Source organism: Bubalus bubalis, chromosome 21, assembly GCF_019923935.1.
Source record: "Bubalus bubalis isolate 160015118507 breed Murrah chromosome 21, NDDB_SH_1, whole genome shotgun sequence".
NCBI lineage: Eukaryota > Metazoa > Chordata > Mammalia > Artiodactyla > Bovidae > Bubalus > Bubalus bubalis.
In genome coordinates, this window is record NC_059177.1 from 48,120,376 (window position 1) to 48,136,561 (window position 16,186).

General features: G+C 37.4%; 1 protein-coding gene across 32 annotated transcripts in view; it reads left to right on the forward strand.

Moving 5' to 3' along the window:
- The window catches only part of PBRM1 (polybromo 1), a 108,828-nt gene that overhangs the window by 34,162 nt on the left and 58,480 nt on the right, over positions 1-16,186 (forward strand). For 19 of the 32 annotated variants that reach the window (XM_044934081.1, XM_044934096.1, XM_044934097.1 and 16 more), the window contains 6 exons: positions 268-363; positions 955-1,046; positions 6,925-7,138; positions 9,916-10,057; positions 11,190-11,287; positions 13,349-13,393. In XM_044934081.1, the coding sequence (XP_044790016.1) occupies positions 268-363; positions 955-1,046; positions 6,925-7,138; positions 9,916-10,057; positions 11,190-11,287; positions 13,349-13,393 (687 nt within the window). The remainder of the gene's footprint in view (positions 1-267; positions 364-954; positions 1,047-6,924; positions 7,139-9,915; positions 10,058-11,189; positions 11,288-13,348; positions 13,394-16,186) is intronic. The other 13 variants (XM_025272430.2, XM_044934098.1, XM_044934099.1 and 10 more) reach the window with 3 other exon arrangements.

Below are 16,186 nucleotides of genomic sequence, written 5' to 3' on the forward strand. Positions count from 1 at the left end.
TAGAGGCTCGGCAATATTTGAGTCTTCCCTCCCCCATTCCCCGCTGTGCCCTGTGGCATGTGGAATCTTAGTTCCCCCAACCAGGAATGGAACGTTTGCCCCCTGCAGTGGAAACACTGAGTCTTAACCATTGGACCGCCAGGGTAGTCCAGAGTGTATCTTTTTTTAAGAAAAGAAAAAGAAAATGGTTGTTTTCTTTTTGTTTATCCAGCATTATGATTTCAGCTGTTAGTTTTCTGAGTTTTTTTTAACCTTGTCTCTGGATAGGACTTCATCAAATTTGGCTGCAACCAGGCTGACAGGTCCTTCGCACAGTAAAGGCAGCCTTGGTGAAGAGAGAAATCCCACTAGCAAGTATTACCGGTGAGAGAGAGTGTCTGAGAGCTGACCCATGTTTATGAGGATAAGCATGCTAGCATTTTCTTGATGACTATCTTGAAGTAATATCTTTGAGTGTAGTTGGCTTATTTTATGAAACTTTGTTGTCAGATATTTATTTAAGAAGTATAGTAGGCCTGGCTTCATGTCTGAGAAATGCTTGAGCAGAAATTGTGTGTCAGGTAGTGTTTAAAATTACCAGTAAAGTGTGTCGTAAAATACTGAAAGAGTTTGTGTTCATAATAGATTTTATTTTCATTGTTAAAATATGAGCATCTTTAGAATTATCCAGCAATTATGAATGAATCTTTATTTTTCATAAAAAAGGAGTAGTGCTGCAAGTAGCCTGCTTTAAGGGTTTTCTATCTCCCTCTTTTCTGAGAAAAAAAATTTAGTCTTCTTGGTTAAGATTGATTGTGGGGGATATAAAAAAGTACAAAGTAAATTGAGTAGGCAGCTGAATAGAAACTCTTTCTTTGATGTGAATGCCTTATTAACAGTTCCTGTTTCCTATAAAGTAACCGAATTATTATAACATCTTTCCCTGCCTTCTAATTGCTTGTTTTTTCCTTGTAGTAATAAAAGAGCAGTCCAAGGGGGTCGTTTATCTGCAATTACCATGGCACTTCAGTATGGCTCAGAAAGTGAAGAGGATGCTGCTTTAGCTGGTAGGCATTAAGTTGTGACTAGTTATGTGTCATCTCAGTGAATCCTTCTTCTTAAGGAAACTTGCAGTTATTTTGGTCTGGCTGGAAGTTTGTCTGTTTTTGGAGGACACACTTGTTTTGTTACATTTTGATTGCACTCTTGGTTATCAAACTTATTAAGAACTTACTACTGCTTTATTTTGTGTTAAAGCACGAATCTAAGTAAATAAATACTTGTGCAAAAACAATTGTTTCGATAGCCTTAGCAGATCCTGGTTTCAAACCTATGGTGGTAAATAGTGCTAGTCATGCATGCATGTGTGTGTGCTCAGCCGTGTGCAACTCTTTGTGACCCCAGGGACTATAACCCATCAGGCTCCTCTGTCCATGGGATTTTCCAGGCAAGAACACTGGAGTGGATTGCCATTTCCTCCTCCAAGGGATCTTCCCAACCCAGGCATCGAATCTGTGTCTCCTGCAAATCCTGCATTACAGGCAGATTCTTTACCACTGAGTCATCGGGAAAGCCCAAAGTACTAGTAACACTATCAGGAAATCCCAGGAAGACATTCACATCACTTTAGATTTCCAGGTCACTGGCTTATATTTTCAGTAGACTATAATGTCTTTTCACCTAGGGCTTATGATTTAAAGATAGCTATAAATTATGGTAAACTTTCATATAAATAATTGGGCACTAGAAATTCGAGTAAAAGCACACACTTCATAAAGGAGTAACAAAGAACAGCTATAGAGGTATATTTTCTGTCTTCCTCCTAAGTGCGATGTAATATTTTTTTATTTTATGGTATTTTTTATATGTAGAGATAAAATCTGTTTTATGAAATTACTCTTGATTTTATAATCAAGTGTGACACAAAAGATTTTTCTAGCTGTATTTTTATTTTCTACTAAATCTATGGAAATTCATAATTACTGTAGACTACTAAAGTATGAATTTAATTTTTGATTGTCATCTATAGAATTATATTTTTTTAAACTTAAGTCAGTCCTTATCAAAAATTGAAAGAAATTTTTCTCTTTTCATTAGCTTTCTTTTTTGCCAACGTGACACACACTTCTAGCATTTGGTTACTTCATTAACCTTATAGTAGTATAACAAATTGAAGGAAAATCATAGCACTTATAAGATTCTTACAAAGCATTTATTGGCTTTTTTTTTCCCTAATAAATAGTACTTTTGTCACAAGAGGATTCTTATTTAGTAACCTCAGGTAGTAAAACAAAGTAGATGCCAACCAAATTTGTGTGTTGTAGATCCTTCAGGGTGTTATTCAGAACCTGTTTATCCTTAATTTAGTCAAAGTTTAATACACTTGGTTTTCTGCTTCCTGTTCCTGGAAACAGCTTTAGGGGTAGGTACAGTGAAAATAGCAAAGAAAGGATAACTCATGATCTTGGAGCAACAAGAAAGCTGATGGAAAGAAGACATAAGAATTGAAAGTGTGGCTTGGCATCTTGAGGTTATTCGTTTTAGAAGCAAACCACATTGCGTCTCCCTGAAGGGTGGTGAAGGAGGTGGAGAACAGCACCTACTTGCAGTTACTTTAAGAAGAGCAGTGAGGTGGACAGTAGGATAAGAAAAACAGATAAAACTTCCAGTCTTCTCCCACCAACACAAAATAAGGCAAGAAGGCAAAAAGAAACATAGAAGAAATGTGATAAATGGAAACAGAGAAACAATTCCAAAAATTATGTCTGAAATAAATGTTAGTGGCCTGAATTTGCCGATTAAGACAGTTCCAGATTGGGTATTTTAAAAATCAAGTTATATACTGCTTACAAGAGACACATCTTACATATACAGGAAAGTGAATGTAAAAGGATGGAATATAAAAAAGATACCCCTGGCAAATAATAACCAGACGGTAGTCATGTTGACTTTTGCTAAACTGGACTTTCAAACAATGCATTTCTGAAGATAAAATGGATTTACCTTATACTGATTAAAAAGTTTATTGCATCGGGCAGATAAATCCTAAAAGGGCTCAGAATATATAAAGCAAGCAGATAGAACTTCTTGGAGAAAGAGACAACATTGCCATTAGAGTGGGAGCTTGCTTCTATCAATTGCTAGATGCACAGCCAAAAAAACCAGTGAAGACAGAGAAGATTTGACTATGATTCCTCGAAAGTTTATTTGTTTCCTATTTCTGCTAAAACAAATTGCCACAAACTTAGTGGCTTAAAACATCACAAGTTTATTCCCTTCAGCTCTGAAGGTCAGAAATCTAATATCAGGTTGTAAGCAGGCCGGTGTCCTTTTGGAGGCTGTAGGGGATAATGGACTTCCTTACATTTTCCAGTGTCTAGAGGCTGTCTGTATTCCTTGGCTTCCTGTGCATTGAGAACACAGCATTTCAGTCTCTATATGTCACCCCATCTCCTTCCTTTGACCTTCTTGCCTGTCTTTCATAAGCATCCTTTTGATTATGTTTAGTGCCTAGAGATTAATCCAGGATAATTTCCCAAACTCAAGATTCCTTGCAATCATATCTGCAGAGTCTCTTGCCATTTAAGGTAATATTCACAAGTTCTGTGGATTAGACCATAGATTTGTGTGGGGGCTTATTATTCAGCCTACCACAACAAGTTGGTTATTAACAGGCAAGTATTCTACAGTTGGAGAATACATGTTCTTCCCTGGTTCACATGGAAGATTTACAAAAATTGGTCATGTACTTAGCCATAAAACAAATTTCAAATTCGAAAGATCAGGTATTATATAGACCATATTTCTGACTGTAATATGGCTGTGATAGCAACTAATAATGAAAAATAATTTTTTACTTAGGGTTTTTTTTTTTTTGTTGTTAATAGATCTTTATTTAAAAATCCAATCTGCCAATTTAGTGTTTTCCACCAACTTGGGGAGCAGAAACCTTTCACAGGCTTCATGATCTTTTGTTTACATGGTTTTTTTTTTTTTTTTTTTTTTTTAAATAAATTTTTAAAAGGAGTAATTGTAATAGAAATTTAATTACTTAAATTTGAACAGTAACAATAATGAAAATAATACATATCAAAAACAGTGGTGGTGCCACTAAAGTGATACTTCAGAAGGAAATTTGTAGTTCTGACTGCTTCTGTTCAGAAAGAAAAGCAGCTGAAAGTTAATGAACTAACAAGCATCCAAGATAAGTAAATAATAAGAAAAACAGAGATGTTAGATAAAAGATGGTAAAGCCAAGGACAGGAGATAATTCTTTAGAAAGGAAATCTCTAATGGAAAAGATCAATGGAGTCAAAAATTTTCCTGTTACAGCTCTTAATAAAATATGTAAATCTATAGCAAGATTATAAAGAAATAGAAGGCACAAATAAAAAAATATTAGGGGAAAAAGAGCATATAGAGCATGTAAAGACAGCATAATGCAAATAAATTTGAATGTTTAGATAAAATTGACAAATTCCTAGAAACTGATAAATGCCTGAAAACTGATTCATGAATAAAAAGATTGATTAGTCATATCACCATTAAAGACATTAAATTGCTAATTTAGAGATACTCCTGCATTGAAAACACCAAGCCATACATTCAAGGAACAGAATTATATAATAAACTCCTGCAGTGAGTAAGAAAAGAACTCCGCAGTTTATTCTTTGAATCTGATATAAAACCAAAACCATACAAAATATAACCACACTGTATCTAGTAGTATCTGCAGTCCGCATAAGCACACTGTATCTAGCAGTATGTGTAATATACAATAACACAGTTGGGTTTATTTCAGGAATACTAGGTTCAGTTCAGTTCAGTCGCTCAGTCGTGTCCGACTCTTTGCAACCCCATGAATCGTAGCACGCCAGGCCTCCCTGTCCATCACCAACTCCTGGAGTTCACTTAAACTCATGTCCATCAAGTCGGTGATGCCATCCAGCCATCTCATCCTCTGTCGTCCCCTTTTCCTCCTGCCCCTAATCCCTCCCAGCATCAGAGTCTTTTCCAATGAGTCAACTCTTCGCATGAGGTGGCCAGTATCTGTAATACACAATAACACAGTTGGGTTTATTTCAGCAATACTAGGTTAGTTCAGCATAAAAGATAAAAGTATTATTTGCTGTATTAGTAGATTAAAGGAGCAAAACCATGATGTTGGCTCAGCAAATGCATTTGATTAAATACAAGTCTCATTCATGATAAAAGCTAAGCATACTAGGAATAGAAGGAGACTTTCCTAACCTGATAAATGGCATCTCCACTTTCAGTGGAGAAGCATTTGTAGTATTCTCCTTACCATAAGAAACAAAGTTTAAAATGTTGTTACTTCTTGTTCAAAGTACTAGCCAGCAACAATAACAGTGAGGCTGTAAGGATCAGAAGAGAAGGGTTTGTAAGGATTGCAATCAATAAGAGTACTTTTTGAGTTTTTTATTTAAAAGACTACAGATAAATTACTAGAATAAGAATAATAAAATGCTAATGTAAATTATTATACAAAAGTTGACTTCATTTCCAGAATCAACCATAAAAAGAAAATGTAATTTTTAAAAAAGATATAGTTTACAGTAATAGCAAAATATATTCCTAAATTTAGATTCAATAAAACATGTGCAAGAGCTTTATGAAAAGATTAGAGGTAGTGGAGTCAGGAAAGACTACATAGTTTCCAATTTCTGTCTTTGCTTCTAGCTCCTTGACTCTTAAATCCAAAACCCTTCTCGACTATTTTACAGGCCAGCTGACCTTGGGCAGGTCATCAACCTCTCATGTCCAGTTTTCTCCTTTGGAAAAGAAATGACCATACCTGTTCTGTATGGTGATGTTAGGATTACCTGAGAATGGTGCTTATCAAGCTCTTAATATGTAACTAAGTACTGAATAAGTGATTCTCATACTTGCCTGGGAGACATAGTGATTTTGGTTATCCTGATCCATCAAGAAATAATTTAAATCAGGTGCTTATACACTGTTTTAAGAGTTCAGAGAAATGAACAGTATATTTTGTATTTCTGTTAAAGTGATTGCATGTTTTGTTTTGGTGTTTCTATGATTAGCTTCTACCTAAAAGTTTTCTCAATAAAGGAAAACATCTTTCCTAAGGTCTGCTACAGGTAAATCTCTTTGACTTTGCCTCACTTTAAATCAAACTTGTCAGTGCCAGCCCCCAGCTACCTTTATCCTAAGCTGTATGCTGTCGCTTTAGTTCTGAGATCTGAGAATAACTGTTTGCTCCTTTTCTTGTCCAAGCACACATAAGCAAGGATCTCCAAAGATGGCAGAGAAACTATTTTGTAACCTTTTAAAGACAGACAGACAGGGCTTCCCTTGGGTAAAGAATCTGCCTTCTATAGAGGAGACTTACAGGAGAATTGGAGGAGACAGGGGTTCAATGCCTGGGCCAGGAAGATCCCCTGGAGAAGGAAATGGCACCCCACTAAAGTATTCTTGCCTGAAAAATTCCCGTGAATAGAGGAGCCTGGCAGGCTGTGGTCTGTGGGATCACAAGAGTCACAAGAGTCCTACAGGACTGAGCAACTAAATTACAACAACCAAGACAGTGTGACTTTTACTATGTAACATCCTGTTTCTATGTAACATTTCTCTTAAGTAAGCATACACTTTTACTGCTGCTGCTGCTAAGTCGCTTCCTGTCCGACTCGGTGCGACCCCATAGATGGCAGCCCACCAGGCTCCCCCGTCCCTGGGATTCTCCAGGCAAGAATACTGGAGTGGGTTGCCATTTCTTTCTCCAGTGCATGAAAGTGAAAAGTGAAAGTGAAGTCTACTAAGCATTACTAACAGCATCTTTAATGAAGGCTAGAGACTATTCTTTTAAAATAAATATTCTCAAACATAGCATAATCTGGAAGGTTGTTAAAAGCTTTAAAAATGTTTTTTTTATTCCCTTTATAAATATCTTCTATGTCTTTGTAGCTGCACGATATGAAGAAGGAGAATCTGAAGCAGAGAGCATTACTTCATTTATGGATGTTTCAAATCCTTTTTATCAGCTTTATGACACAGTTCGGAGCTGTCGGAATAACCAAGGCCAGCTAATAGCTGAACCTTTTTTCCATTTGCCTTCAAAGAAAAAATATCCTGATTATTATCAGCAAATTAAAACACCCATATCACTACAACAGATCAGGTAATACATCATTTACATTACTCAGTATACATTTATTTTCTTGTGATTGAGCCTGTGCATATATCCTTCATTTCTAAAATGGATAAGGATATAAAAATGTTTTTCATATGTCTAGAGTATGCTTAAGTATCACACCAATGTAAACATGAGAAATAAATTTGATTAACTACAAATTACATTCTTTGTATTACAGTAGTGTCAAGAGACAAATAAACAGAAGTATCCCAGCTAGTCATTTTGTGTGTCAGATTATGGATTATAAAAAAAAATTATGCAGCTCAGAATTTAACTGTTCATTTTCTTATAACTGTGCAAAAATTTCTCTTTCTATTCCTTTTATTGATATTTTAATCACAACGATTTACCTGCATTTAAAATTTTGTATCTTGGTTTCCCTTTTGAAGGGTCAGCTCTTAGGACATCTAATCTACTTCCTTTCCAAGGATGCATGCTGAGCCAGTCGTGCCCCATAGGAGCTGGACCACCTTCCATTGTGCTCTTCATCAGAGCAGCAGGGAAATCTTGAGCAGTGCTGAGCAGTAGCACTTTCTGTGATGATGAAATGTTACTTTATCTGTACTGTCTCTGGTAGCCACTCGACATGTGACTGTCGAAAACTTGAAATGTGGCATAATGAAACTAGATTTCAAGTTTTACTTTATTTTGCTTTAAACAGACATGTGTGACCAGTGTATTGCACAGCACAATCCTAGGAAGATGTGTTAGCAGAAGGAATATAGTTGAGTGTCATCAAAAGCAAAAAAAAAAAAAGGAAGGGTAGGGAGGAGCTCGACAACATGGCTGCATAGACCATCTTCGTTGTGCTGGGGCTTGTCATCCCCATGCTTTATTTCCTGTTCTACCCTTTCCTTCCCACTCCCATCCTTGATTAATATCAGACTGATAAATATCTGCAGATTTGTTATAGATTGTCATCTGTTAATACTAGTTTAGGTTCTCTATTGTTCTTTGTGGGTGTTGAGAATATCCAGCACGTTATCCTTGAAGTTAGCGTTAATAAGTCCAAGGCTGTAATTTAAACTCTTGTTGCTAGCCACAGGTAGTGAGAGCTGAATATGTGCTTAGTTGTTGTTGTTGTTTTTTTGCTTCATCCCAGAGAATCAAATGTTCTATTATAACATTCTTATCTCTGTAAGCACTACATGGAATCTATATATGATTTTAGTAAATTTTACGTAAAACTTTACATGTGTAGTGAATGATGTGTCATTCCTAGAGCTAAGTGTGGAGTCTCTACATTAATTCTGTGAAGCTGTACACATAATGTGGTTCTTTACCTAATATTGTTTTTGTGACTTTGATGGATAGCAGACACGTGCTTCAGGCAAGCTTTAAAAGTCTGTCCTGTCTAAATCTATATAGCATTAGGGCAGACTGTGATGCTTCACTTTGTACCAAGTGTACAGGGACTTGTGATAGCCTTAGTAATAGCCTAAATGTCTGAGACAGCTATTAGAATTCTTAAGACTTTAAGTAAAAACCTCAGTATTAAGCCATTGTGATTAATTACAATTGTTTGTGTTGGAGGAAGAGTAGCAAAAGGACTCTTAACATTAATCTGCCTCTCATTTACCATCTTAAGACTGCTCTTCAGGGAATTCCCTAGTGGTCCAGTGGTTAGGGCTGGGCACTTTCACTGTGGGCCCAGGTTTAATTCATAGCTGGGGAACTAAGATCTCGCAAGCAGCACAGCACAGAACTGCCCCCCCCCCACCCCCCGCAAAAAAAGGGACTGCTCTTCATTTCCCTTATGCAACTCCCCTGGAGTTTAATGTTTCTTATTCTACATGTTCCTTCATGTGGTTGCCAGTACTTTCTCTTTTCTTTAACTCTCATCAAGAGGAATGACCTCTTATTTTCTGAAATGTGTAGATCACCATGGCTCTTCATTACAGTAGCTTGAAACCTCCCTGATTTTTATCTCTTCCTAGGGTTTGCATGTAAGGGCTTCCCTGGTGCTGCTGCTAAGTCGCGTCAGTCATATCTGACTCTGTGCGACCCCACAGACGGCAGCCCAACAGGCTCCTCTGTCCCTGGGATTCTCCAGGCAAGAATACGGGAGTGGGTTGCCATTTCCTTCTCCATTGCATGAAAGTGAAAAGTGAAAGTGAAGTTGCTCAGTCGTGTCCAATTCTTAGCGACCCCATGGACTGCAGCCCACCAGGCTCCTCCGTCCGTGGGATTCTCCAGGCAAGAGTACTGGAGTGGGGCGCCATTGCTTCCCTGGTGGCTCAGTGCTAAAAAATCCACCTATGTATGCAGCAGACAGCAGGTTCTATCCCTGAGTCGGCAAGATCCCCTGGAGGAGGAAGTGGCAATCAGCTCTAGTATTCTTGCCTGGGAAATCCCATGGACAGAGAAGCCTGCTGGGGTTCTCATGTCCATGGGGTTGCAAAGAGTCAGACACAACTTAGCGACTGAACAAGAACAGGGTTTTCATGTAGCCAATACCAGGATTTTACCTTAGGAGTTTTGCTAACATGTTTGCTTTGTAGTTGACCACCTTACTAGGTTCTCTTATTGCTGCTTGTCGTGTTTGATTCTTTTGGGTTTTCAGTTAAATTATCATGTTGTCTAAATATAGTGGTGCTTTTGCTCCTTCACTTTATTTGGAAATTGTCACTTCCAGGCCTCTAGTCAGTATCACTGGTAAACTACCTTGTAATATTTGTCAAGATTTTTGCACTGAACTTTCAAGAAAGGTGTTTCTGCATATTCAAAATGGAAGGTTCTAGCCCTGTGTTTGTCTTTCACAGAACAAAGCTAAAAAACCAAGAATATGAAACTTTAGATCATTTGGAGTGTGATCTGAATTTAATGTTTGAAAATGCCAAACGCTATAATGTTCCCAACTCAGCCATCTACAAGCGAGTTCTGAAACTGCAGCAAGTCATGCAGGTATAATTTCTTGGTTTTGCTAAGTTTTTGTATGTATAATTGAGTGTGTTAAGATATGTGATTTTCCTCCAGCAGTGTCATATCATTCATTTTAGCCACACATACTGATTTTTTTTTTGAATATTTTTTTAAGAGCTTTCAGGACTATGCAGAGTAGAAATAATAGTTTAGACTGGGTTAGCTTTGTGAGTGGAAGAAGCAGGGATTTGTCCCTGGGGAGTAATTTTAGGGTTATAAGGATGATTCCCTCCAATCACAGATGATATTCTGCATCCAGATTTTATTTATTTGGTTCTAGACTCTGTCTCTGTTGAGGTAGTGTTGGTTCTAGGAGAAGGGTCATCTTTAGGCTAATTCATCATTGTACAGTGTCCATGAATTGACTGAATTATTTCTAAGAGCACACCTTGGAGGGCATCTGAGGCCATGGGTCATCTCAGTGTTTTGAGAAAAAAGGGCATAGATATGAAATACAAATTGTGTCTACCTGTCAGTTTTGGTAGAATCTTACTGGAAAGAGAATCTCAGAGCAAGGAACAACAAAAGCAGTTTTATATCACCTGTAGAATCTCCATTTTTGTATGGTCAGCTCTGTGATCCATGTTGAGGATTTAAATATTTTGTTTTCAGAACTCTGTATGTATTCCCTAAGTCTGCTGTCATTGGACTTTAGCTGTCTCTGGCAGAAGGTCTTTAAAAATGCATGTATTGAAAAGTAGATCTTATTTCACCTCTCACTTTAAGCTTTCTTCTTAGTCACACTGTTGCTTAAGGCAAGGGTGCTAAAGGCTAGCTTTGACTTGGCTTTACTGAAATACGGCCACCAGAGCAGGATGCCCCGACAGCTTGTCTCAGTACTTTGAACAAGTTGGTGTCCTTCAGTCTTAAATTCAGTTTAGCTAGAGTTGATTCCTCAACTCTCTGGATCCATTTTTTTTAACCTATTTTTCTGTCATGCAAACTTTTGTTAAATTGGGTTATTGAAAATGTTTAATGACTTCTTTTTGATTTTGAGTATTCTACGTGTGGTTGTATCTTTCTGCTTGAATCTGATGTGGCTAGCTCTTTAATATTCATATATTCTAGAAGTGCTCAGCAGAATGAGCTCGACTTGGGGTCTCTTCTGTTTTAGGCAAAGAAGAAAGAGCTTGCTAGGAGAGACGACATTGAGGATGGAGACAGCATGATTTCTTCAGCCACCTCTGATACTGGTAGTGCCAAAAGAAAAAGGTATATATTCTTCATATAACTGGAGACATTGTCTCAGTTTCTGTTTTGTTTCAGATTTAAGCGCAGAAAATTGTTTCTGTAAGTTTTCAAGTATGAATTATAAAATTTAAATACTATAACATTTAAAAATTCATTTGTTAATTGTATGATTAGTGTTTTCTTGATAACATCTTGTTTTTAGATAACATATTTAAAAATAATTACTTATATAGCCTGGTGAAACCTGTTATTCTTTTTGCTGTCCAGGTTATTTTGTTTTAATGTGGCATTGTAAGAAGCCCTTTAAATCTAATTTAGGTAATTTCTATGTGGCGATTTAAAAAGAAAAGTCAGTCATTATTCTTACCCCTTTGTTTTCCCTTGTTAATCTGATCTTTATTTGCTATTTTAAGGATGTCATATAAAGCACCAAGTTACAACTTCTTGTAGTTCATAACAGGTTAAGCTAGATATTTGTTTTTCTTTTCTTTCTAATCTTTCTCTCAACTTCCCTAACCCTTCCTTTTTCTCATGGGTTTTATGGAAGGGGACCTTACTGTGAGATTCTGAAGCTGGAGTCCTATAAAGAAATCATGCAAGACCATCTCTTTTGTCTGCGCCTCCCACATGGAGTTTCTCTGACTTGATCTTTGTGGAATACCGTATTCTTCCTGAGCCTTAACTGTCTCACCATCTTTGTGATAGCAGGGAGGAAACCTTAAACAAAGAATAAGTTCATCACTAATAGCAGGGCCTGACAGATTCAAAATTGAATGAAGTCATTAGTAACTATTAATGCAGTTCTGTTCATGTATTGTAGATCCACTGACACCAGAGAATTTTTTAAAAATGGTTTAGAAAACGGAAGCTATCTTGTCTTTCCCTGTAAATAGCATTTGGGAAGTTTTTTTTTAGCAATGAAAATAACTTTGCTATGCTATGCCAAGGTAACTAAATTGATTGGTGTGCCCTGAGGTGTGAGTCTCCTCCATTACTGGCCTATGAATTTCATCCTTCCAAGTTCTTAATTCCTTGTTATACCAGGGACAACGGAGGAAAAATGTGAGACCAGATCAGAGACATCAAATCAAGAACATCTTTGAGTGTAATTATATTACTACTACAGCATCACCTGTGTTTTCCAGATCAGTCACCAATCAAAGATAAAAACTTCTCAGGCAAAAGAAGGTAATGGAGGCAAAAGTGATGGTACAATTAGTGCCAACACTGAATGACGAGAGAGATCTTAAACTAGTTGAGTGTTAACAGTTCCAGGGAAGCATTAGCCCAGGCCAGATCCTTAAAAAATCTCTATGGCTTGTACTTTGTGGGACAACCCAAGTAGATGAAATGAAAGTTATTACTCTAATTAAAACCTCCCATAAAAAGAAAGCTAAGCATTATGTTCTTAAAATAATAAAATCCCACTTTAGAGAAAAAGGCTTTTCATGCACAGGTTTCCTAGGAAGTGTTTTGTTTAATGAAGTGAAAAATACAAGTAAGAGAAAAGCAAATATAAATCATAGCTAAAGCAGTAAAAGAACACATCTGGGTTTGAAATACAGGCATGAGCACACACGAAGAGGCTGAGAGAAGCAAGTCCTTTACTTTGGACTGTGACAAAGGAAATACGTAACAGCCTTTTAGAAGGTAGCTATGTTGAGAGGCTTTGGTAATAAGAAAGGGACTCCTCCAGAACTCAGGTAAACATGACAGCCTAGTAGGATAAGTCAAGCATATCCAGAGAAGGCAGGGCCAAGTTTTCCAAATACTACTTGACTTGACTCTGAAGTATTGAATACGGTTCTGTCTTTGCCTTATTTTTTTCGTATCAAAGATTGTGAAAAAAAATTACTACGGGTATGTTCTCTTCATTCAGGGAATACCTTCTTCTCCCCAACCCCTCTACCCTAAAATCTACCTTCTGTCTTCCATGTTGAAATGTTCCAAGTATTCTTAAAACCTTTTATCCTTTGGATTAAATGATCCTCTTTTTTCTCAACCATATTTGGTTTATACATGACCTCCAATGTTGCTTGTTTTGTTTCTCTTCACATGTAATGTTTGTTTCTGCTTTCCCAGGAACACTCTTGACAGTGAGATGTTGGGTCTCAGGAGGCTCTCCAGGTGTGCAGTCCTTTTTTATGCATAAACATGTTTTTTTAAAGTGTAACTTCTGTGGCATGGTCAGCACTGATTAGGTGAAAAGTGCAGTCTTAAGCATGTGAAATAATGGTTTTTATTTGGATGCCAGTTTATCTTATGAATAAAGAAAACAGTATAGTTTAGGAGTGTAGTTAGTAAAATTAACTGAGAATTAGCCTAGATGTAGTCAGGACCCTTACTTTGTCGCCAGCTTTGCCCGGGGCAGCAAGTGCCTGCACCAGTCATTGAGGCTGTGCTTCTGCAGCAGAGGTAGAGGGGCTGAGAATGTGGTGGCATTGGTTGTGTCCAGGGGCTGGCGGGTACGTATTTCTTTTCAGGAATGTCTCTTATAGACTGGGGATGCTGGAGGGATCAGAATCAGTGTTGATAATCCAAGTGATGCCAGTCTGTGTTGGTGCCTATGCATTGGGTTAGTGCTTCTTGAGCATGAATACATTTCTTTAGTCTCTGGTCTTGTTTGTGTTTTCTTTCTTTAAAGCCATCCATTCTTTTGCATGTTACTTATGATTTTAAAAACAGCCCTTCGGTTGCCATATGTAGTCCTAGTAATCATCTTAAGGTGCCTTTATTTTTGCCTCTGCCATCTGGCATTCATGGAGTGTCAGTTGCTTGCAGAACACCAGACTGTCCTCTTACAGGTCATAAAGGAAAAGTTGAGTCATCCTCTCTACCTTCCAGGAAATTACTGACCAAGGCAGGTTTAAACAAAACCGTGTGAGGCACACAGTTGTATAGTTGTATGGAAGTGTGTGATTGCCCAAGTAGCTTTTGGAAATGTGATCTCCCTATTATGCTTTTCTTTGAAAGTTAGATATTTGAAGTTATCTACATTTGCTACCATACGTAGTCCACTCTATACAATTACTGTATTAGTATCTTCTTCCTACTGTTTTCCTTAAAAGTTTTCTTAATTGGTAAATTTAAGAAAAAGACCATGGATTGGTATTTCTTTTACATGACTCATAGTATGTGGCACTTGGTTCCGAGTAGAAGAAGAAACAGAAGTGTGGAGTACTGTTGTAACCCCATACTCTGGACCCTGACTGCCTGGTTTCAAATCCCAGTTCTTATTAGCTCTGTGATTTGAACCTCATCACAATTTCCTCATCTGAAAAAGGAGTTGATGACAAAAACCTACATAGGATTTCTGTGAGGACCTGATTGCTTAATATGGCTGAAACCACAGAACTGGGCCTGAATACTCACTGAATGTAGCTCTGATTATTTTCTGGAGGTATTTCCTGTTGACATCAAGACATGATAGATTTCATTTTGTTTTTAGTCAGATGTTATTAGACTGGGAAAGTCATTAAGATGAATAAAAAGATTTTGCTCCTTGAAGATGAAATATTAAAGCCTTGTAAAAGAAGGAACCTTTGGGTTTCCTTAGCTTCACAGCAGGCACCACTAGAAATCTAGGGCCAGGGAGGTAAAGGCCAGGAGACCTTGAAGCCTGTGAGCTGGGTTGACTTTGATTAGAGGCCCTTGGTAAGGGCTGGCTTTTTGTCATTTACTTGTATGATAAAAGCAGCCTGGTGACTATCGCTGATTCAAGTCTCAGTTCTGATTATGGCCTTAGGTATTCACTTAAGTCTCCAAGCCTCTGTGTCTACATCTCCAAAATCTGGGTAATAATTGTACTTGGTTCTTAGAGTTTGAGGATTAAATGATAAGTGCTTAGCACAGTCCCTGGCATGTGGTAGAAGAGTTATCTGTAACTGTAAATAGGAATCTTTTGTGTATATTAAATACAAACATGTACTAAATAATAGCTTCATAGTAAAAATGATGATAAGATTTAAGAAAGTGGTCAGCCACAAACTATGAAGGTTAGGACTAACACCATGGCATGAAAAAGAGAAGATCAGATCTAGAAGGGCTGTGAAGGTCCGCTAGGACTTGGTGATAAACTAAGAGAAGCAAAAAGTGACATTGATTGCAATGTTTTAGGCTGAGTTGGGGGCTCAAAAGGATGGTAAGGTGGTGGTCTTAGAAAATCAGGTATTCAGAGTGAAGCCTCTACTAACTCATGATCTTTTTGCAAGTTAGAAAAAGTACCCACTTCTCAAGACACTTGACGTTCATTTATTGGAAAATTGCTGTAATATAATGACTTTGTTAGCATAAGACCATAGTGCTAACAAGATCATAAACTTCTAAAATTGTATGTTTAATATAACAGCATCTGGATCTGAATGGACATCCTCTTCAGTATGACACCCTTAAGTGCATAATGACAACCCTGGTTTGGAACTCTCTTAAGGTTTTTTTTAACCTAAGTATGTTCACAGGTCCAGATTAAAAAAGAATGAGTGTGCTAGTTACCAGGTCTGGGATTTAATTATGCACCTTTCCCAAAATAGGGAAGAGTGAACTGTTTACAGCTAATAGTCTGAGGGAGGAAAGAAGTAGGACGAATAGAGGGGTTCTGAGACGAATTAAAAATCAAGGGGCCATGGCATTTGAAAACAGTAAACAGGAAGCATCAGATAGGGTGATACGGTCGCTGTCTTTTTGTAATGTAGATTTTATGTCATTTCAAAAGTGTTTGAAGTTACTTTCAGAAGTGTGAACATAATAAGATTCAGCATCATATTGGAAAAGGATAAAGCAAATATACCAGCCACTCAAGCTAATACAGTTATGGAAGAATATGAAGTTTAGCTCTGAGTTTTTTCTGGCAGTTAGATTGAAAGTAATGGGCCAGTGGTTCTTGGTTTCAAAGGCAATATAAGGATCTGGAAAAATGTAAAC